Source organism: Balaenoptera ricei, chromosome 8, assembly GCF_028023285.1.
Source record: "Balaenoptera ricei isolate mBalRic1 chromosome 8, mBalRic1.hap2, whole genome shotgun sequence".
NCBI lineage: Eukaryota > Metazoa > Chordata > Mammalia > Artiodactyla > Balaenopteridae > Balaenoptera > Balaenoptera ricei.
Window position 1 is genome coordinate 68,008,014 of NC_082646.1, and position 25,026 is coordinate 68,033,039.

General features: G+C 37.5%; 1 protein-coding gene and 1 non-coding gene across 3 annotated transcripts in view; one reads left to right on the forward strand and one right to left on the reverse strand.

Annotated features, from left to right (window-relative positions):
- Window positions 1-595: 595 nt before the first annotated feature.
- Window positions 596-25,026, reverse strand: part of RNF141 (ring finger protein 141) — a 45,722-nt gene continuing 21,291 nt past the window's right edge. For both annotated transcript variants that reach the window (XM_059931124.1, XM_059931125.1), the window contains exons 3-6: window positions 24,875-24,983; window positions 10,675-10,856; window positions 5,668-5,775; window positions 596-949 (exon numbers count right to left, since the gene is read on the reverse strand). In XM_059931124.1, coding sequence (XP_059787107.1) covers window positions 799-949; window positions 5,668-5,775; window positions 10,675-10,856; window positions 24,875-24,983 — 550 coding nt within the window. In that variant the 3' untranslated portion in view covers window positions 596-798. The remainder of the gene's footprint in view (window positions 950-5,667; window positions 5,776-10,674; window positions 10,857-24,874; window positions 24,984-25,026) is intronic.
- LOC132371185 (U6 spliceosomal RNA) lies at window positions 16,706-16,812 on the forward strand. Its single transcript, XR_009504806.1, has one exon. It is a non-coding gene; the product is annotated as a U6 spliceosomal RNA (small nuclear RNA).

Genomic DNA, 25,026 nt, shown 5'->3' on the forward strand with positions numbered 1-25,026 from the left:
TGAAGAAATATTTCCATCTGAAACGGCAAGATGCATACGTATTATCAAAAGCTATTTAGAACAGTTTCCCAGCTGTGGGAAAGCATTTCCAGAATAGCCAAGAAGATTCTCCAGCAGAAATCCATTACAAGGCAAAGTCCTGCCCAAATTTATAGTCCTCATCTAAATTATACAGCATGCGGGGGTGGGGGGGGGGGAGAAGACTTTTAAGTGAAAAACATGTAGTTCCAAAACACTTAAAGTTACGAAATAATTGTGGATTATTTCAAGTAAAAACTATAAAAGGAGCAATAGTTAACCACAAGGGGGCATACATACTCCTTAGATTCCTGCAGTAAGACTAATTTAAGTAGTAACATGCACTTTGATGTATTCTACATTTTCAGTCATTTAAGATTTTCTCTCAGATGGCTACAGCTTTTTAACATTCAAGGTTTATTTTAAACCTAACTAAGTAGATTCCAGAATACTCTTGCCCTGAAAAATAATAGTATTTCAGAAGCCCCTGGAAATGTTGCTGTTACCTCAGCAAAGGATTCAAGAGCAATTAGTCCTAATATATATTAGAACAGATAAACAATAGGAAAATATGGTCTAAAACAGTAGCAAATTTTAGTTTACCATAAATGGAAGACATGGAAAGTTTATCAAAAGAAATGGACAAATTGTCAGAATAGCGAAAATAAGAGGGTGGGGAAAATTGATTTCTCTGTGTCTGTCCTACAACATCCCCACATTCTTCCGCCATGACCAAAGTGTTTGTAAGCCACATTAGCAACACAACACTTCACCCCAAGGTCATGGCCTATGGGGCTGGCCTGCCTCATCAGCCATGTTAAGAATATAGTTAGCCATATCATCTTCAGTGGGTGCATCTGACACCACCCAAGATTCATTTGCTCCAGTCATCTGTAGGCGGCAAATTGGGCAATTCCTGTGTCGATCACTCCTATTAGAGAAGTCAAATAAAGAACAGTTTTTCTTTTTCTGTTTAAAAAATGGATCTGAAACAATACATGTACATGTTGTTTTTTTAAAAAGTAAACAGCATAAAAGTATATAGTGAAAAATACATCTCTTCCTCCTATCCCAGTCTTTAATTATTATCCCCAGAGGCAACCACTGTTACCAGTTTCTTATACATTCTTCTAGAGATAGACCAGGCATGACCAAGCTTGTGTGTATCTATACATCACTGTTCTTTTTACAAGTATCAGCACATGTTAGAGCTGTCTACTCAAAATAAACATACACTGTTTGGATAGGCCATACTTCATTTAACTTATCTCCCATAGAAGGACATTTAGGTTTTTTCCTATCTTTTGCTGCTATAAACAATGGAATGGAAGCATTCAAGGTTTAAAATAATAAATGAACTTTACATGCAGAATAATTTTGGGGGGAGGAAAGAGTTTATATATAATCACTTAAATAAGATTATGTTTTCCAAAGGGATTTTTTTGTCTTGTCAAACATTATTTTGGAAATTTCAAAAATAACATATTTGAGCCAGAAACATGTCATAGTGGGAAAATATTTTTCACTTCATCTCTAAGTGAAGTCTGAGACCAAAGTAATTAAATTATATCAATTGCTCCCTGGCTTTTGTGCAAAAATTTAGAAATCTGCTCCAAAAACTCAATGTGAAAGTAGAGCTGGCATATATAATTCAGATTCATTTCTGGTTCCTCAGAGGTATTTTTCAAGATAATTGTGTGCTTTTCTGTGCACAAAAGTCACAATTTTAAAACAGTCAATTTCTGTTTCTGGCCAATAGGGACCAGATTTATCTTCGCACTTGAAACAACTAAAACACTGGACAAAATACATGAAATAATGGTTTTCAACACTAAGCATAAGATGACAAAAGATTATAACCCTGGAGAGATAGGAAGCAACAGAAGGTGAGCCCTATAATTGCCCAGCTTACTGCCCTTGAGAGTTTCCAGGCTACAGAGCAAGCAGGGGAGACTGAGATGGAGCCCGGTAGACTCCCTGAGTTGACAAGTCAGAGCTGAGGACCTCAGGAAGCCAAGGCAGCTAGAGTTCATAGGGTGGAGTACTGCAAAGGAGAAAACTACACAAAGGGAGAATCCCAGAGTCTACTGAAGGTCCCTGTAGATATATTCAGTAGAGTAATGATCAGTGTGTGCATGTGAGGAAACTACTCGAGGCTGAGGAATCATCCAAAAGGATTTGAAGGAACAGTAACCAAAGCTCACACAGGGCCTGGGACATTGCCTGTTCCCACTAGCCAGAGTGGAAAACCTCATAATTCATGGAGCATTGGGTAGAGTACTCTGAAGTCTTGCCTCATTAGTGGGGCATAATTAGCTTCTAAACTAAACATCGTTCTGGTCCTGCCTAACAAACCATAAAAGCAAGACTCAAAAGGATCAAACTGTTTCCAAGTAACTATATTCCAGAACAAAGCTCAAGAATATACGTATACAAAAATATCCAGTACCCCAAAAGGTAAAAAAATCACAATGTCTGGCACCCAGTTAAGAACTACCAGTCATACAAAGAAGTATAAAAATACAACTGAAAATGAAGAGGAAAAATCCATCAAAAGTAATCCAGAACTCACAACAGATATTAGAATTAGCAGCAAGAAAATGAAAGGTTATGATAACTATATTCCATATATTTAAAAAGTAGAGGAAAGACAAACATATTAAGCAGAGATTGGAAGATATTAAAAATTTAAACTTCTGGATGAAAACTAAGATATCTGAAGAAAAAAATACACTGGGTGGGATTAATGGCAAGTTAGACATTGCAGGAAAAAAAGATTAGTGAATTTGAAAAGATATAGCAATATTAACTATCCAAAATGAAATACAGAGAAAATGACTCAAAAAAGAAAGAAAATAGCATCAGTGAACTGTGGGACAACCTAAAGTGGTCTAGTACATGAGTAACTGGAGTCTCAAAAGGAGAGGGGACAAAAGAAAACAGAAAAAAATATTTGAGAAAATACTGGCTGAAAAATTTCCAAAACTGATGATACTATAAACCTACAAATCCAAGGAGCTCAATGAACCCTAAGTGCAAGGAACATGAGGAAAACTAACACACATCAATCAAATTGCTCAAAATCACTGATAAAGGGAAAAAACCTTAAAAGCAGCCAGAGAAAAAAAGGCACATTACCTACAGAGGAAAAAAGATAAGGATGAGAGCAGATTTCTCATAGGAAATGATGTAAGCAAGAAAGGGGGAAGCAACGTCATTAAAGTACTGAGAGAAAAAATATTATCAGTCTAGAATTCTATATCCAGAAAAAATATCTTTCAAAAGTGTTTTTCAGACACTTGATAAAATCCTATGGAATCTACAAAAAAGCTATCAGAGCTAATAAATAAATCAGTAAGTTTGCAGGATAGATTGATACACAAAATCTGTTTATTGCTAGTACACAGAAATACAATAATCAGAAACTGAAATTTAAAAATACCATTTAAAGTAGCATAAAAATTATAAAATACTTAGGGATCAATCTGTCAAGGATATGCAACACTGGAAACTACAAATATTGATGACAGAAATTAAAGAAGACCTAAATAAATGGAGAAATATACTGTGATGTGGGTTGGAAGACAATATTGTTTAGAAGTTAACACTCTCAAAATTATTTAATGCAATCCCAATCAAAATTCTTATAGCGTTTTTGTAGAAATTGACAAGTTGATTATAAAATTCACACTGAAATGCAAAAGATCTAGAAAAGCCAAAACAACTTTGAAAAAGAACAAAGTTGGAGGATTAACACTCCCTGATTTTAAGACTTACAAAGCTACACTAACCTATGTAGTGTGGTATTGGTGTGAAATAGACAATAGGTCAATGGAACAGAATAGAGTCCAGAAATAGACTCACCTGTGCTTTAACAACTGATTTTTAACAAAGGTGAAGAGGCAATTTAGTGAAGAAAAGGCAGTCTTTTCAACAAATTGTGCTGGAGCAACTGGAAAGCCATGTAAGCATAAAATAAAATTTTTTTGATCCACACGTCACAGCGTATACAAAAATTAACTCAAAATAGATCATAGACCAAAATGTAAAACCTAAAAACTATAAATCTTTTGGAAGAAAAAATGGAAGAAAACCTTTGTGACCTTGGGTTACACAAAGATTTCTTAGATATGACAGTAAAAAATCATTATCCATTAATCACAAACTGAGAAATTGGACTTCAACAAAATTAAAAACATCTACTCTTTGAAAGACATTCTTAAGAGAATGAAAAGATAAATCACAGAGTGGGAGAAAATATTTGAAAATCATATATCTGATAAAGGACATGTATCCATAATACATAAAGAACACTCAAAACTTAATACAAAACAACCCAATAAAGAAATGGGCAAAAGATCTGAATGAATACTTCACCAAAGATGAAATACATACGATGGAAAATTAGCATAAGAAAAGATGCACAGCATCATCAGTCAGGAGGGAAAGGCAAACTAAAACCACAGTGAGATACCACTACACATCTATTAGAATGGCTACAATTAAAAGGACTGACAAATACCAAGTACTGGCAAGGTTGTGTGGCAAGTGGAGCTCTCATACACTGCTGGTGGGAGTGTAAAATGGCACAGCCACTTCTGAAAACAGTGGGCAGTTTCTTAAAAAGTTAAACATATACCTACCGTATGATCTAGCCATTCCACTTCTAGTTATTTATCCAAGAAAAAACCAAAATGTATGTCCATAAAAGCAGTTGTCCACAAATGTATATTTAAAGTATATAGAAAGGCAGCTTTATTTGTAATAGCCAAAAATTGAAAACAACCTAATGTCCATCAACGGGTGAATGGATAATAAATAAGCTGTGGTATATCCATACAATGAATACTACTCAGTAATAAAAAGGAAGGAGCTACTGATACATAATACAACATAAGTAAATCTTGAAATAATTATAATGAATGAAAAAAGCCAGACAAAAAAAGAGTACATACTGTATGATTCCATTTATAAAAATTATAGAAAACCCAAATGATTTTATAGTGATTGAAAGCATATTAGTGGTTGTCTGGGGACTAGGAGAAGGGGTGGGGGGAAGGAGACCTTACAGTGGGCCTGAGGTAACTTCTGGGAGTGACAGATTTGTTCATTACCTAGATTGTGATGATGATTTTTATGGGTATATACATATATCAAAATATATCAAATTGTACTTTAAATATATGTAGTTATAATTGACATATTGTATGTCAATTATAAATTCTCCTAAACGCTTGATTCTTATTTTGTAAAATAATGAGCTTGACTAGCTGTTCTCTAAAGTTCTCTCCAGGTCCAATATTCAATATTCAAGGATTCATATTATTCTTTCTAATCATATATGGAGGAAAAAAGTAGAAATGAGGAGGAAAATAGAAGAAAAGGGGGAATGTTTGATTCTAGACTCCAGTCAGGCACAAATCTCCTTACAGCAAAAGTAAATTGTCAAAACTAAGATACATCCCCACATTTTATAAACTTTAGGTATAAAAATATTTTAACCAGTAGGAAGCATGTCATAAAATCCAAAGTACTAAAGAACAAAATCTCTTATACTTAACTACAATATTTTTGCATTTTTTGAAGTTTATTCATATACACTCTCCCTCGTGATCTTGGCCTAACCCATGAAGGCAGCAGATTACTTACCACTTGTCAATGCACTTCTGACAAAAGCTGTGAGCACAAGGCAGGATGAGGTCAGCTCGACCATCCATACAGATACAGCACTCCTCCTCGTCAGTCAGCTGCTTTACCCTGCAATGTGAAAACTGAGCTGGAGCAATGATATTCTCTATTGTCACTGTGCAGTAAACTTTGTTTCCATTGCCTTAAAAAGCATTATCAAGCATCTATGTGCCCTCAACATAAAGCACAATATGACTCATGCAGTATCAGAGTAAATTAACTTATCTTTTAGGGATAGCAAATGTATTAGGGAAGAAGTACTAGAGGGGCAAATTCCATAAAGAAACGACTGGATAAAAGATAAATCCTGAGATGGTTAAAAGGAAAATATGGACCAAAACTGGAAAATAACTTAGCCCATTTTAATCATATTGAAATTTTATAAATGAATTCAACCAATATATGATTTATTCACCACGCAGGATACAAAGCTTTCTAAAATAGGGACCCTGCCATCAGGGTCTTTTTATGCTACTGCTGATAATGGGCATGTAAGTGAAAGAATAGCTTAGTCTTAAGGATCAGGTGCTTGCTATATGAAATACAAAAGAGTTAGAAAGCAAAGTTACTTGTCCTCAAAGAGCTCTTTCATCTTGGGAAGAAAAGAGATGTTGAACCTTCTACTCCAGCCACAATTTAGAATGCCCCTGAATGAGCCAAGGACCTTTGTATGTGGTGTTTTCCTTTCCTGGCATACCCTTGTGAGTTTGGTAAACTCTAACCTCAGTTACTCAGCTCAAGATATCATCTTCTCTATGCTCTCAAAACCAACATTTTCCTCAATTGAAGGACTTAAATACTGTATTTTAATTGGTTATTTATTGGTTGGTCTATCCATAAACTGTAAGCTCTTTGAATACAAGGAGTTTTGTCTTAGGTTCTCAATACATGTTTCTTGAAATGATTTTAACTTGCTTTTAATCTTTGTGCTATTCTGTAATTTTTAGGTTTACTTCATCAAGCATGTACTACTTTTATAATTATACAAAAATTAAATGTTTCAAAGTATAGCCACTAGACTATAAGCTTCTTGAGGGTAGGAACTATCTCTAACATGTTTTTATTCCCTTCTGTGCGTATACCACTGTATATAAGACATTATATAGTACTTTAAAATCTGTCAATTTGTATACAGAAGATAAGCAAATGTCAAATGTGCATTACATGTAGTAAGTCCTAAGTAAAGAATGAAGAAATGAGTATATTTCAAACTTGTTGGAAAGATGAGGTAGAAAAAATGATAGGATTTCGACAGACAGAGGACATTCTATGTGAATAAACAAAGCTATAGAGGTAGGAAAAAAAACCCTCAAAACTCTGTATATGTGTGTAACAAGGAGGCTAGCATCATGCTCCGGGGAGAAAAATAAGAGAAAAGATTGCTTAAGTATAGCAGAGATAATCTGATCCTCGTATGTCAAAATAATAAGTTTAAACTTGTTCTGACAGAGTTTAATCAAGGGGAAAGTGAACCCCCATTGGAAATAATGCTGTAGGAGATTAATTGGGAGAGCAGTATGAAGGACAGTCTAGAGGGAGGAACACCAATCAGATCCTTATTTCAGCAATTCACCTGGGAGATAATTAGGGTCTAAGTGGCATTAAAAAAGACAAATCATCAGGATGTGGTAATAGATTAAATGCTATGCTTTAGTAATGCATAAAAGAGGGCAGCCCCTGAATTGAAATGGGGAAACTGAATGAAACCCTAGATGGATGTGGATCTAATGTATTTGAATTTTTCTGTATCTATTCATTTAAATGTTTAAGTGCCTTTTAGGTGCCACGTATTGTGCCAGACCCAGAAGAACTAGGGTCTCTGCTCTTGAGGAGTTTACAATTTATGCCTAAGGATATGGACTTGGGTGTCAGTAACAGAGAATGTAATTGACTCCATAAAGAGTGACGGAGTCCTGAAGGTTAGAGTTTAAAACTGAGGAGTAGAGGGTTACAAAGAACAACATTCTGGATGTAGGTAAAAGAAAGAACAGGAGACACAGAAGCAGCCAGTGGAAGCTGTACTATGTTCACTTGATTTTCTTGCTACCTTCCTAGCAATACAGTGACCAGAAGAAGGAAGGAGGAAGAGTCTTGCTCTGTTTGTCCTTATTAGACCACTTGTAAAGTGGAGAATTCAGTTCCCTGCCCCCTACCCTGAAAGACAAATTGACAAATAAAAGATAATCCAGGAAAGCCTCTGGGATATAGAAGAAGCCTATACAAACAAAGGCCGAAGGAACTGGGGAGGCTTATCCTGGAGAACAGAGGCTCAGTGAGAATTTGATTACTGTTTTCAAGTATTTGAAGGGCTGAAAGAGAGAACAGACTTGTTTGGTGGATTTCCAGAGGGCACTGCCACTGAAATAAGTAGAATACAGTAATAATTTAAGAATAATGATAGTTAACTTTTACAGACTTTTTTTTTTATGGGCCAGGCACTGTTCCAAGCATTTTATTTATTTTACTTATTTATTTTTGGCTGCGTTGGGTCTTCATTGCTGTGCGCGGGCTTTCTCTAGTTGAGGCGAGCGGGGGCTACTCTTAGTTGTGGTGCGCGGGCTTCTCATTGCAGTGGCTTCCCTTATTGTGGAGCACGGGCTCAAGGCGCGCGGGCTTCAGTTGTGGCTCATGGGCTCTAGAGCGCAGGCTCAGTAGTTGTGGCACATGGGCTTAGTTGCTCCGTGGCATGTGGGATCTTCCCGGACCAGGGCTCCAACCCGTGTCCCCTGCATTGGCAGGTGGAATCTTAACCACCGTGCCACCAGGGAAGCCCCCAAGCATTTTACATATATTAACTCACTTAACTCTCCCAAGAGTCCTATGAAGTCGATCTTATCATTGTCATCCTCTTTTAAAAGATGAGGAAACTGAGGAAAGAGAGTTTAATAACTTGTCCAGAGTGACATAGTAAGGAGTAGAGCCAGGATTTGAACACAGGCAATTTGGTTCTAGAATCTGTGCTGTGCTGCCTCAGGAGAGCCAGATTTTGGCTCTGAGGAAAATAATGCAAAAGGGAAAATTATATAGTGATTAAAGCTATTTGTGAATCAAAAGGCTTGCCTTTCTGAGGCAGTGAGTCCCTTACAGCTGCAGGTGTTCATGTACAAGCTGGACCACCACTTGGCTAAATGTGGTAAGTCTCACTATGCAAAGTGCTATCCATGGATGAGCAGTAGTGACAACACCTGGGAACCTGATAGAATCTCAAGCTCCTTCTCAAAACCAGTGAATATTAAAGTTTAAGAAGCACTCTAGTACAGGATCTTCCTGCACCAGAGAGTACTAATGCAGAGGTTGCAAGCATGGCTGTATTGCCAGACAGGTCAGAATGTGAATCTCAGCTAGGCCAATTTCTAGCCGTGTCATTTATTTGTGTAAACCTCAGTTTCTGCATCTGTAATGAACCAATAATTGTATTCCTATGGGGTTGTTGTGATTTAATGAGTTTATACATGTAAAGCACTCATCACGATGCCTAATAGCCTAATACCCTACAAGTATTTAATAAATATAAACCACTAATAGAAATAGGCACCAGATGTAAGCCTGACCAAATAAATACCTCTTAAGATCCCTCTCAACTTGAGAAGTCTGTTTTTCTATGAACTAAGTATATCAAGGTGTAACAAAAAAACCCCCAAAACATACAAAGGCAAGAAGCAGCGCTAACCTACCAATCAGGCATTGAGTTTCCCAGTCTCAAGGGCACATGAAAAAGAATAACACTCTTACCTCCTTCATTACAATGACGGCAATAAGAAAAAAGTATTACTTTCAATTAATTTGCTACCATCGAGCTTAGTAAATACTATTTACTAGTAAATACTATTCTCAACTTTCAAAATACTCAAAAAAAAAAAAAATCACCATTCTGAAGAGGGAGAGGGAAAAAAGCAGAAAATCAGATGCCTGTCTTTGAAAGATTAACTTTACAAAATACAGGAAAGATAAGCCAGAATCCTGCCTATAATACTCTAAAACTCATTTGGCATTTCATCAGCAACACTTGTATAGCCCAAACATAGAAAACCAAGCAATCCTATTAAAGATAAAAACGAAATGATAAGTTAAAATACAATCTTACTACAACATAGTATTTGGAAACCAGTTGGTTAAGAATGGATCGGAAAATGCAACTGTAAATGGAGCAATAAAAAAGAAGTTCCTGTTAACCATATTCTTAACTTCAAGTTAAAAGACACTGTCAATTCAGATTTGTGCTGTCTGCCCTGTATGACAATAAGACAGGATGTCAACATGTCTGGACCCACATAAGCCTTTTTCCAATGAGGGATTTATAAAGTTAAATTATGGTCATGGTTGTCAAATGGCAACAGGTGGGAGCTTTCACATGCCAAAAGCATTATAGAGAAGGAAAAGAAAGTTTAGATAGAACAATAATATATTAGGCCTGAGTAAACAAGCACCATTACAGAAAACGCTGTCTGACTTCATTTCCTTCTGGTAACTCAGTACATGCAATATGTGCACCAACTACTTGTTCATTCCTGAATGGACTGCCAAGTCCTGGAGACAGTATTTACAATGTTAATGCTCCAATTAGTCAGATACCTTTAAGAAAAACTGGAATGGTTTTGCCAGATTCTTGGACCTAATTCCCTGAAGAGCTTTGATTGTCTAAGAACCTAAATGCCTATTATAAGAGGGGTATTAACTATATCCTTTGTCATTAAATGCAAGCAGGTAGAGCAGAGAGTGGATTCATGGAAACTAGATTGACAGAAACATTACCTCGTGTGAGCCACTTTAGTTTTTCTTTAATTTGGCACTCTAACAATGTCCTGAAACACAGAATAATCCAAAAGCAGATCTGGGATATAATATCAACTGAGACAAAAAGTAATGTGATTTAAGATGTCACGGAGAACACCAGCAAAAACATTAATGCGATTTCAGTAGTTTGCATGTTGGAAAATAAGAGAAACATGGTATTTATGCACTGTATACCTTCCCATCCAAAGACTAGCCTGACAAGATGTTACAGATGATGAGTTTTCATCAGGGTCTTCAGAGGTGGAGCTCTGTGCCAATACTCCTGCTGCTTGACTTGTAATGTCTTTATAAAGCTGAATAAACTGGTACAAATTCATGATCCGTGATGCTTCCACAATGCCACTGCTTTTGTTAATCTAAAAATACAAAGAAAATGAAAAACAAAGTTGATAATTTTTCTGATCGATTTTTCCCAAAAAAGGGGAACAAATATTTAGTCAAACATCCTAGGAAACAGAAGTTTTCAAAGTTTGCAAATTACCTAACAAGAGAGCAAGAGTCTGAGCAAATGAATAATATCATATCCCCTACATCTGTGGGGTTCAAAATACACAATATTATCTCATGTGATACTCAAAATAACCTGTAGGGTTGATTAGCCATCATCCTGTTTAGTTGTTGAGGTCAGGCAACTTTCCCAGAATTAAGAAATTAATTTTAGAGATCAGTATTGACAATCCTTTTCATTTTAATTTATTTAAAGAATTTCTTTTCTTTTAAATTAAGGTTCAGTTTTAAAAAATATTTGTTTATCATTTATTTTGGCTGTGCCGGGTCTTAGTTGCGGTATGCAGGATCTTCGTTGTGGCACATGGGATCTTTAGTTGCAGCATGCATGTGGGATCTAGTTCCCCGACCAGGGATCGAACCCAGGCCCCCTGCATTGGGAGTGCAGAGTCTTACCCACTGGACCACCAGGGAAGCCCCTCAAGAATTTTTTATTTAAAGATTTATTTGAATCCAACAACCACATGCCATTCTACTATAACTGAAACAACAGATTTCCTTGAATATCTTAAGTTGTATTATATACCAAAACTTACAATCTGGAGACATAAGAAAGTGAAGTACAATAGTTAGGTTATATTAAAAAAACATGATTATAGCAACATTTCAATATTTTGAATAAAATAATAATATTTGTAACTAGCATTTATTTTTTTAAATTTTTTAATTTTTTAAAATGCAACAATGAAGCTTTCTTTTTTTTTTTTTTAAATGAGATTCTTGTCTGCTTACATTCTTTTTATTTTATGTATGTATGTATGTATGGCTGTGTTGGGTCTTCATTTCTGTGCGAGGGCTTTCTCTAGTTGCGGCAAGCAGGGGCCACTCTTCATCGCGGTGCACGGGCCTCTCACTATCGCGGCCTCTCGTTGCGGAGCACAGGCTCCGGACGCGCAGGCTCAGCAATTGTGGCTCACGGGCTGAGTTGCTCTGCGGCATGTGGGATCCTCCCAGACCAGGGCTCGAACCCACGTCCCCTGCATTGGCAGGCAGATTCTCAACCACTGTGCCACCAGGGAAGCCCTAGCATTTATTATTACTTGAGAAGGCAGTAAGAGAAAAAACAGAATCAAGTATGAATCAGATTCCATACTGTGAAAATGGTAGAACCATCTCTAATAATCAGAAAATTGATTAAATTTGGGGAAGGTAAGGTCTCTATGGAGATGCAAATATGTAAGATTCTTTGTAATAAAAGACTATACATGGGGTAGAGAACAAATAAATAGAATTAAAGGTGACAGGAATTTATACAGGCTTACAAAATAAGACTTTCAGGGCTGAGGAAACTGGGCCAGTCTTCCTTTGGAACTGCACAGTTCAGAAGAAATTAGGGAATAATTCATATAAACTTAGTATTTAATAGCAAAGCTTATCAAACTGCAATTTTTAAAATTGACGTATAGTTGAAGTACAATATAAGTTACAGTATACAATATAGTGATTCACAATTTTTAAAGGTTATACTCCATTTATAGTTATTATATTAGCTATATTCCCTGTGTTGTACAATATATTCTTGTAGCTTATTTTATACCTCATAGTTTGTACCTCTTAATCCCCTCCCCTTATATTGCCCCTACCCACCCACCTCTGCCACTGGTAACCACTAGTTTGTTCTCTATATCCGTGAGTCTTCTTTTTTGTTATATTCGCTACAAACTGTAATTATTATAATCATACGATTCACACAACAAATATTTATCGAGTACCCATTATGTGGGTGTTACAGGTACTATGTGCATTGCTCTAGGCACTGGTGACATAGTGTGTAAAAACCAGACAAAAATCCCTGTCTTCATGGAGGTTACACTATAGGTAGGAGAGACAGACAAATAAAATACAGATTAATAAGATGGAAGTAAGTGCTATGGAGAATATTAAACAGAGGAGAGAAAATGCTGAAAGGCTACAGTGAAGGCCTCACAGAGTAGGTGACATTTAGGAACTAAAGAGGTGCACGAATCAGTCTTATGGATATCTGGGGGAAAGAGCATTCCAGGATGACAGTCAAGTGCAAAGGCAGAAGTGAACCTGGCAAGAAGCCAAGGGTGGCTGGAACAGAATGAGAGAAAGAGGAGTGGTTGAAGATAGGGTTAGGGAGTGAGGTGGGGACAGAATGTATAGAACTTTGCTGTTCATAGTAATGACTTTGGTTTTTACTCCAAGGGCATGGCAAGTCACTGGAGGGTTTTGAGCCAAGGAGTAATAAGATCTAACTTCATTTCAGATTATGAGTGGAATAGACTGGTTATTGTGCTGAGACTAGACAGAATGGGGACAAGGGCAGAAGCAGGGAGACAAGTTAGAAGGCTATTGGAATAATCCCAGTGAGAGATGACGGTTGCTAGGAATAAAGTGATAGTAGTGACAATGGTAAGAGCTGGTCACATTCTGAATATATTTTGAAGAGAAACCTGACAGGATTCACTCATATACTGATTGTGGGGTGGGTATAAGAGAAAAAGAGAAGTCAATGATGACTCCAAGGTGTTGGTCTAAGTAAAAAGATGGATGAAAATAATATAATTCATGAAGCTTCTTAACAGCCACCTTAGTCCATAATTTTAATTAACCCATTAATTTTTCTAATATTATTCTCACAAAATATTCCATTTAAACATTATTTAGGGGCTTCCCTGGTGGCACAGTGGTTGAGAATCTGCCTGCTAATGCAGGGGACACGGGTTCAAGCCCTGGTCTGGGAAGATCCCACATGCCGCGGAGCAACTAGGCCCGTGAGCCACAACTACTGAGCCTGCGCATCTGGAGCCTGTGCTCCGCAACAAGAGAGGCCACGATACTGAGAGGCCCGCGCATCGCGATGAAGAGTGGCCCCCGCTTGCCTCAACTAGAGAAAGCCCTCGCACAGAAACGAAGACCCAACACAGCCAAATAAATAAATAAATAAATAAATAAAAATGCTATTAAAAAAAAAAAAAGAGCAAAGCTCATGATTTAAACATTATTTAGATTATTTTTTATAATGTTTGAGTATAACTGCCACAGCAGATAGCAGATACTCAAGATAAGGTCTTACTGTAAATTGGCTTTTAGTAGCTTAAGATTAAGAAATATAAAATTTCAGTCTACTATCAGCTTTTTATACTGGACTTTAATTCTTTTTTTCTAATGTTAACACTAACTTCTCATAGAGTCTTTCAAAAAGAAACTAAGAAATGCAAATAAAACATTTCTTTAGATCTAAAATCAAGAAAAATTATACAAATGAAAGGTCTGATTGCCTATGTTTTTAATACTTTTGTTTTTCTAACTTAGAATCTTATTTTAAGGATGATGTTTAATCACCATAAAGATATAATGGTTAGAGATACTGAGGCAAAAAAAAATTTTTTGACTAATAGTAAAATCAAACATTAATTCTGTGTTTGCCAAAGAAGAGCAACAGAAAACTAAGGGATCAGAAATCTGCTACATTCATATTCCTACAGTTTTCTACAATTTCTGCTGGCCCCTTCGATGTGAGCTGAGTAATTTATAAAACAAAGATGGAGAATGTAATTTAGGTACTATACTATATCAATACACAAGGAAAGCTTCAACCTATCCCAGTCATTTAAAATGAGAATATTTCTTCAACAGATTTTTGTTCACTCAACATATATTGAGTTCTTACCAGGTACTAAGCATTACAGGCTATAAGAGATACAAGGATGAATCTAGACAGAGTTCCTGCTCTCAGGAGCTTACTATCTACTAGGGAAACTGAGAACCTAAATAAATAATTTTATTCATAATGTAAAACTTAATCATGAAGTATAAATAAAGTGCTTTTGGAGTTTAGAAGAGCCAAAAGAATTTCTTTAGGTTAACTTTATGGATGAGATGGTATTTGAGGTGGACCTTTAAGGAGACCTCAAATTTAGACATGCATTAATAAAAGATGTGGCAGAAACTACTGGCTGATTATCCAAATGCTATTCCTACTTTTTACTATGCCAGTAGTGCCCTAATTTTGTTTTGGTGGCTACCACTCCCTGAAATGACTCAGGAGTCAGTCCTGGTTAGTCTCATCTAAACCAATCACAGTAATCACATCCCCTCTGCCAGTGTAGGTGTAAGAAGGGGAATGTGAGCTAATATTGACCCAATGAGTTTGAAAGAGGGATCTGCTAGGTCTTTGAATTAACCAATCCAGGAGCTACTTTATATTAGGGTTTCTTGATAAGTGAGAAAATAAATACTGTTTTTGTTTAAACTGGTGGAATAGGGTTTTTTTGTGACTTCTATCTGATGGCAATTTAAATGACAGAGGAATGGACATTCTAGATGAGGGAACTCAGTGAGCAGAGGCATCAAGATGGGAAAGTAACAGCTATACAGCCTTAAATTAGTTAAGCCTGGTGAGACTGTAGATTGCAAAAGGGGATAGTGGTAAAACAGAAAAGATAGCTTGGAGCCATATTGTAGAGAGCCTCAAATGCCAGGTTAAAGAGTTGGGACTATTTTGAAGCCAAGGAAGAACTGTTGAGGAATTTTAAACAGAAAAGTGATCTGATGAGAGCTGTGCTTTAGAAAAGTTATTCTCACAGCATCATAAATTAGAACTGAGGTGGAGTCAAGATGCCAGTGTGGGAAGACGTGGGGTTAGCATCTCCCCACAACTAGGGTGACTGCCGGCCACTGGTGGGAGACTCTGACACCCAAGGAGACGGGAGGAACCCCAGAGTGAATTGGTAGGATGTAGTGGGGACTGAGGCGGGAGGAGAAGTGGAAGCCAGACAGGATCGGTGCCCCTGAGGCCAGAGAGATCAGGAGAGGCAGGCGGGAGGGACTCTCTGGGAAGAGTGGGAGAGGAGTGGAGGGCAATTGCCCTGCCCATTCGGACCTGGGGAGCCTGATGAGCTCCCAGGCCAATGCCCTGCCCTCAAAATCCCCTCCAGGCCACGTGGGTCCTTGGAGGTATAGGAGGGAGGCCGAGGAGATCAGGAGAGGCAGGTGGGAGGGGCCCTCCCAGACCGGAGGAGAGGAGAGGAGGGCGTTTGCCCCACCCATTTGAGCCCAGGAAGCCTGCTGGGCTCCCAGGTGAGGTCTGCTGCCCTCTGAGACCAGGGGTGGGGGGCACGCCTGGGCCCCTTCTGTTCCTTGAGCCTAAGCTCCACCCCCCCACAGCCCACAGGGCCTTTTCCAGCCCTGTGGGTCCTGAGCATTGTCCCTGCCCACCAACCAAACCTCACCAATGCTTAGGCCCCACCCTCCACAGCCAAGGCCTTCCCCCCACCCTTTTTTTTTCTTTTCCTTCCTCCTCTTTTTTACTATTGTGGTATTGATGTACCTTCTGGTTGCTGATTCATCTACATTTTCATTTTTATATTCTTCCTAACATATCTGTTAGTTTCCTAGTCTAATTTTATTTTTTACTTTGTTATTGTTCTTTTTTTATTTTGCCACCCTAGGCGGCTTGTGGGATCTTGGTTCACGAGCCTGGAGTCAGGTCGAAGCTCCCGTGGTGGGAACTCCGAGTCCAAACCACTGGCTAACAGAGAACCTCAGACCCCAGGGAATATTCATCGGAGCGAGGTCTCATGGAGTTCCTCATCTCAGCACCAAGACCCAGCTCTACCCAATAGCCTACAAACCCCAGTGTTGGAAGACTCAGGCCAAACAACCAGTAAGACAGGAACACAATCCCATTAAAAAAAAAAAAAAAAATGAGATGGCAAAAAAATATGTCACAGTGCTCGCTTCGGCAGCACGTATACTAAAATTGGAATGATACAGAGAAGATTAGCATGGCCCCTGCACAAGGATGACATGCAAATTCGTAAAGCATTCCATATTTTTATATATGTATATGTATAGCTGATTCACGTTGTTATAAAGCAGAAACTAACACACCATTGTAAAGCAATTATACTCCAATAAAGATGTTAAAAAAAAAGTATGTCACAGATGAAGGAGCAAGGTAAAAAGCTACAAGACCAAATAAATGAACAGGAAATAGGTAATTTACCTGAAAAAGAATTCAGAGTAATGATAGTAAAGATGATCCAGAATCTCAGATATAGAATGGAGGCACGATTGAGAAAATACAAGAAATGTTTAACAAAGATCTAGAAGAATTAAAGAACAAACAAACACAGATGAACAACACAATAACTGAAATGAAAAATACACTAGAAGGAATCAATAACAGAATAACTGAGGGAGAAGAACGAATAAGTGAGCTGGAAGACAAAATGGTGGAAATAACTACCAAGGAGCAAAATAAAGAAAAAAGAATGAAAAGAATTGAAGGCAATCTCAGAGACCTCTGGGACAACATTAAATGCACCAACATTCGAATTATAGGGGTCCCGGAAGAAGAATAGAAAAAGAAAGGGTCTGAGAAAATATTTGAAGAGATTATAGTTGAAAACTTCCCTAACATGGGAAAGGAAATAGTCATCCAAGTCCAGGAAGCACAAAGAGTCCCATACAGGATAAACCCTAGGAAAAACACACCAAGACACATATTAATCAAACTAACAAAAATTAAATTCAAAGAAAAAATATTAAGAACAGTGAGGGAAAAAAAAAAATAACATACAAAGGAGTCCCCATAAGGTTATCAGCTGATTTTTTCAGCAGAAACTCAGCAGGCCAGAAGGGAGTGGAAGGATATACTTAAAGTGATGAAAGAGAAACACCTACAACTAAGATTACTCTACCCAGAAGGGTCTGATTCAGATTCGATGGAGAAATCAAAAGCTTTTTCAGACAAGCAAAAGCTAAAGAGAATTCAGCATCACCAAACCAGCTTTACAACAAATGCTAAAGAAACTTCTCCTGGAGGGAAACACAAGAGAAGAAAAAGACTCACAAAAACAAACCCAAAACAATTAAGAAAATGGTAATAGGAACATGTGTATTGATAATAATCTTTAATGTAAATGGATTAAATGCCCCAACCAAAAGACACAGACTGGCTGAATGGATACAAAAACAAGACCCATATATATGCTGTCTACAAGAGACCCACTTTAGACCTAGGGATACATACAGACTGAAAGTGAAGGGATAGAAAAAGATATTCCATACAAATGGAAATCAAAAGAAAGCTGGAGTAGCAATACTCGTATCAGGTAAAAGAGACTTTAAAATAAAGACAGTTACAAGAGATAAGGACACTACATAATGATCAAGGGATCAATCCAAGGAAAATATATAACAATTATAAATATTTATGCACCCAACACAGGAGTACTTCAATACATAAGGCAAATGCTAAAACAACCATAAAAGGGGAAATCGACAGTAACACAATAACAGTAGGGGACTTTAACACCCCACTTACACCAATGGACAGATCATCTAAACAGAAAATAAATAAGGAAACACAAGCTTTAAATGACACAATAGACCAGATAGATTTAATTGATATTTATAGGACATTCCACCTGCAAGTGGCAGAATACACTTTCTACTCAAGTGCACATGGAACATTCTCCAGGGTAGATCACATCTTGGGCCACAAATCAAGCCTCAGAAAATTTAAGAAAACTGAAATCATATCAAGCATCTTTTCTGACCACAACACTATGAGGCTGGAAATCAATTACAGGAAAAAAACTGTAAAAAACACAAATACATGGAGGCTAAACAGTGAGATACTAAATAACCAAGAGATTACTGAAGAAATCCAAGAAGAAATAAAAAAATACATAGAAACAAATGACAATGAAAACACTACGACCCAAAACCTATGGGATGCAGCAAAAGCAGGTCTAAGAAATTGCTAAGTTTATAGCAATTCAATCTCACCTCAAGAAACAAGAAAAATCTCAAATAAACGATCTAACCCTACACTTAAAACAACTAGAGAAAAAAGAACAAAGAAAACCCAAAGTCAGTAGAAGGAAAGAAATCATAAAGATCAAAGCAGAAATAAATGAAATAAAAACGAAGAAAACAATAGCAAAGATCAATAAAACTAAAAGCTGGTTCTTTGAGAAGATAAACAAAATTGATAAACCCTTAGCCAGACTCATCAAGAAAAAAAGGGAGAGGACGCAAATCAATAAAATTAGAAATGAAAAAGGAGAAATCACAACTGACACTGCAGAAATACAAAGGATTATAAGAGACTACTACAAACAACTATGTGCCAATAAAATGGACAACCATGAAGAAATGGACAAATTCTTGGAAAGGTACAATTTTCCAAGACTGAAGCAGGAAGAAATAGAAAATATAAACAGACCAATCACAAGCACTGAAATTGAAACTGTGATTAAAAATCTTCCAATAAACAAAAGCCCAGGACCAGATGGATTCACAGGTGAATTCTATCAGACATTTAGAGAAGAGCTAACACCTATCCTTCTCAAACTCTTCCAAAATACAGCAGAGGGAGGAACACTCCCAAACTCATTCTATGAGGCCACAATCACCCTAATACCAAAACTAGACAAAGATGTCACAAAAAAAGAAAACTACAGGCCAATATCACTGATGAACATAGATGCAAAAATCCTCAACAAAATACTAGGAAACAGAATCCAACAACACATTAAAAGGATCCTACGCCATGATAAAGTGGGATTTATCCCAGGGATGCAAGGATTCTTCAATATATGCAAATCAATCAATGTGATACACCACATTAACAAATTAAGTAACAAAAACCATATGATAATCTCAATAGATGCAGGAAAAGCTTTCAACAAAATTCAACACCCATTTATGATAAAAACTCTCCAGAAAATGAGCATAGAGGGAACTTATCTCAACATAATAAAGGCCATATATGACAAACCCACAGCCAACATCGTTCCCAATAGTGAAAAACTGAAACCATTTCCTCGAAGATCAGGAACAAGACAAGGTTGCCCACTCTCACTGCTACTATTCAACATAATTTTGGAAGTCCTAGCCACAGCAATCAGAGAAGAGAAAGAAATAAAAGGAATACAAATTGGAAAAGAAGAAGTAAAACTGTCACTGTTTGCAGATGACATGATACTATACATAGAAAATCCTAAAGATGCCACCAGAAAACTACTAGAATTAATCAATGAATTTGGTAAGGTTGCAGGATACAAAATTAATGCACAGAAATCTCTGGCATTCTTATACACTGACAATGAAAAATCAGAAAGAGAAATTAAGGAGACACTCCCATTTACCATTGCAACAAAAATAAAATACCTAGGAATAAACCTGCCTAAGGAGGTGAAAGACTTGTACTCAGAAAACTATAAAACACTGATGAAAGACATCAAAGATGACATAAACAGATGGAGGAATACACCATGTTTTGGATTGGAAGAATCAATATTGTGAAAATGGCTATACTACTCAAAGCAATCTACAGATTCAATGCAATCCCTAACAAACTACCAATGGCATTCTTCACAGAATTAGAACAAAAAATTTTACAATTCGTATGGAAACACAAAAGACCCCAAATAGCCAAAGCAATCTTGAGAAAGAAAAATGGAGTTGGAGGAATCAGGCTTCCCGATTTCAAACTATACCACAAAGCTACGGTAACCAAGACAGTACGGTAGTGGCACAAAAACAGAAATATAGATCAATGGTACAAGATAGAATGCCCAGAGATAAACCCACACACATATGGGCACCTAATTTACAACAAGGAAGCAAGAACATACAGTGGAGAAAAGACAGCCTCTTCAATAAGTGGTGCTGGGAAAACTGGACAGCTACATGTGAAAGAATGAAATTAGAACACTACCTAACACCACACACAAAAATAAACTCCAAATGGATTAAAGCCTTAAATGTAAGACCAGACACTATAAACCTCTTAGAGGAAAACATAGGAAAAACACTCTTTGACATAAGCCACAGCAAGATCTTTTTTGACCCACCTCCTAGAGTAATGGAAATAAAAACAAAAATAAACAAATGGGACTTAATTAACCTTAAAGCTTTTGCACAGCAAAGGAAACCATAAACAAGACAAAAAGACAACCCTCAGAATGGGAGAAAATATTTGCCAATGAAACAACAGACAAAGGATTAATCTCCAAAATATACAAATAGCTCATGGAGCTCAATATCAAAAAAATAAACAATCCAGTTAAAAAATGGGTGGAAGACCTAAATAGACATTTCACCAAGGTAGACATACAGATAGCCAAGAGGCACATGAAAAGATGCTCAACATCACTAATTATTAGAGAAATGCAAATCAAAACTACAATGAGGTATCTATCACCTCACGCCGGTCAGAATGGCCATTATCAAAAAATCTAGAAACAATAAATGCTGGAAAGGGTGTGGTGAAAAGGGAACCTTCCTGCACTGTTGGTGGGAATGTAAATTGATACAACCACTATGGAAAATGGTATGGAGGTTCCTTAAAAAGCAACAAATAGAACTACCATATGACCCAGCAATAGCACTACTGAGCATGTACCCTGAGGAAACCATAATTCAAAAAGAGACATGTACCATAATGTTCATTGCAGCTCTATTTACAATAGCCAGGACATGGAATCAACCTAAATGTCCATTGATAGATGAATGGATAAAGAAGATGTGGCATATATATACAATGGAATATTACTCAGCAATAAAAAGAAATGAAATTGAGTTATTTGTAGTGAGGTGGATGGACCTAGAGTCTGTCATACAGAATGAAATAAGTCAGAAAGAGAAAAACAAATACCATATGCTAACGAATATATATGGAATCTAAAAAAAAAAAAGGTACTGAGGAACCTAGTTGCAGTGCAGGAATAAAGAGGTAGACACAGAAAATGGACTTGAGGAAATGGGGTGGGAGGGCGAAGCTGGGGTGAAGTGAGAGTAGCATCAACATATATACACTACTGAATGTAAAACAGTTGGCTGGTGAGAAGCAGCAGCATAGCACAGGGAGATTGGCTCGGTGCTTTGCAATGACCTACGGGGGTGGGATAGGGAGGATGGGAGGGAGGCTCAAGAGGAAGGCGATATGGAGACATGTGTATGCATATGGCTGATTCGCTTTGTTGCGCAACAGCAACTAACACAGTGTTGTGAAGCAATTATACTCCAATAAAGATCTATTAAAAAATAATAATAAATAAATAAATTGGAAATAGGAGAAGAGTCTGAAGGCGTGGAGATCAATCACAGAATCTAAAGTAATCTGGATGAGAAGAAAGAGGGCCCTGAGCATTAGTTACAGTCTCCTTGAGAGTGTGAACTTTGTGTTACAAATAAACTCAAGTGAAACTTGGTAGAGGTAAAACTGAAAAGATCAGCTGGATGGTTACCGTGGAAGAGAGAGCAAGAAAAGGAGAAAGAATGCACAGTTTTCAGAAATGACCTTTGTCACTAGAGTCCTTATAAATTCACCCATGTGTCCTCTGAAGTTGACTTTCAAATAGTCCTGAAAGATTATGTGCAGTGTAAACTCGAAGATGATGGGAGTACTGTATGGGATTTACTTAGTCTATTTGAATGGTTTTACATGTTTTAAGCACAGTTCTTCATTTCTTCTTTACCTTATTCCTTTGCAAATTCAAAAGTTGCAGATTGGGCTTCCCTGGTGGCGCAGTGGTTGAGAATCTGCCTGCCAATGCAGGGGACACGGGTTCGAGCCCTGGTCTGGGAAGATCCCACATGCCACGGAGCAATTAGGCCCGTGAGCCACAATTACTGAGCCTGCGCGTCTGGAGCCTGTGCTCTGCAACAAGAGAGGCCGCGATAATGAGAGGCCTGCGCACCGCGATGAAGAGTGGCCCCCACTTGCCACAACTAGAGAAAGCCCTCACACAGAAACGAAGACCCAACACAGCCATAAATAAATAAATAAATAAAAATTTAAAAAAAAAAAAAAAAAAAAAAAAAAAAAAAAAAAAAGTTGCAGATTCCCGAAGTTCTTTCGGGAGTATGCATATTTATAACACTGTAAAAAACTGCTAATGAACTTAATATAAATACAATATAAACCCCAAAACAAACAGAAAATGGAAAAATATGTGTTTGGTATACAGTTTTTTAAAAAAAATAAATTTATTTATTTATTTGTTTGTTTTTTATTTTTGGCTGTGTTGGGTCTTCGTTGCTGCATGCGGGCTTTCTCTAGTTGCGGTGAGCAGGGGCTACTCTTCATTGTGGCGCGTGCGCTTCTCTTTGTTGTGGCTTCTCTTGTTGTGGAGCACAGGCTCTAGGTGTGCGGGCTTCAGCAGTTGTGGTGTACGGGCTGTAGAGCACAGGCTCAGTAGTTGTGGTGCACAGGCTTAGTTGCTCCGTGGCATGTGGGATCTTCCCGGACCAGGGCTCGAACCCATGTCCCCTGCACTGGCAGGTGGGTTCTTAACCACTGCGCCACCAGGGAAGCCCTGGTATACAGTTTTTGAGCCCAGTAATCTAAGTATAAATAACAAAATGTGATCTTGGATCAAGCTGAATACAAGTGTGTATTCTGTTACTATGATTTGTGACATATTATACACTATATAAAGTTACACTGCTACCCACACCACACTAGTATCACATTAACTATCTCTGTGATGAATAATGCGAAACATTTTTGAATGATGGTTCTCTGGCAGCTATTAAGTGCTTTTTAACATCTGGACTTAAAAAAAATCAATAAGCAAATGTTCAATGTTGCTAGAGCCAGCTGAGTGGTATTAAACTATACTATATATTTTCTCTAAATCAACTGTAAACTTTAACAGGCGCCATTCAACTTCAGGCACTTAGCTAAGTCTGGAATTAAGATCTCTCTGTCTTTGTTCCTCGAATCCTTTTTAAAGTTCTTTTATTACTTAAATAATTAGACCTTCAAATTTGATCAACTAAACACAATCAATCCTACTCCACTTATAGCATAGTAGTGGCAATCAACCCACTGGGGAAATGTGGCATATTATTTGGGTAATATCCAGGGTCCATGATACAAAAGAAAAAAACCTCCTTACCCAGGAGTTCTTCATGGATTGATCAGGAGTTGAAATAAAGGCATTCATGAATGCCCAACTTATTGTTTATATGCATATGGATGATTTTATTGTGCTTTAGAGCAGGGGTTGGGATAGGAGGAAGCTTAATAAAATTCATGCCTTCAATTTCACCAAAAGTTCTATGGCCTCAAAAAGGTTAAGAACCACATATTCTAATCCACCCATTAGTGGATGAGGCTTCCTAATACTCTATGACAGCTGCCATCATATTTTTTAGCACAGCTGATATACTCTATCATCTAAAATTTAAAGATGAACTAAGAGACACTTAATTTTTAAGAAGTCATCTTAGAGCTAAGTAGGGTATTACTTTAGGATTCCACAGTCAGTTAAAATCCAAAAAGAGAGGTACAAGATAAGGATGAGCGTTTACTACCACTTTCCTTGATTATAAAAACCTCTGCTGGGACTTCCCTGGTGGCGCAATGGTTAAGAATACGCCTGCCAATGCAGGGGACACGGGTTCAATACCTGGTCCAGGAAGATCCCACATGCCGCGAAGCAACTGAGCCTGTGTGCCACAACTACTGAGCCCGCATGCTGCAACTGCTGAAGCCCGAGTGCCTAGAGCCGGTGCTCCACAACAGGAGAGGCCACCGCAGTTAGAAGCCCTTGCACTGCAACAAAGAGTGGCCCCTGCTCGCCACAACTAGAGAAAGCCCGCACGCAGCAACAAAGACCCAACACAGCCAAAAATAAATAAATTAAATTAAAAAATAAACCTCTGCTCTATTGCAATTATACAACCAACGAAATTCAAACAGTTAACCTGGAAGGCAAAAATAGTATCAAAACTGTTTTATATGGTTTTACAAATAAATGTTAATCACAACCAAATTATAAACATTTATTTCCACTATATTATATTATACTATTATATGTGGTTCTAACCACCAAAATAGTTTAAGCTCAGAGTTGGAAATCTCTATCACTCTCACCTTGGTACAGACTACTCGTACAACCACTTTCCAAAAGGCAGAGGAATCAGACCCAGGTTGTACCTCAAAGAGAAGATGTTTTTCCTGGCCAGAAGCCACTTTAGCAGTTCTGAAAAGAGGTGAACACATTCGTTAATTTTATGAAAAGTCAC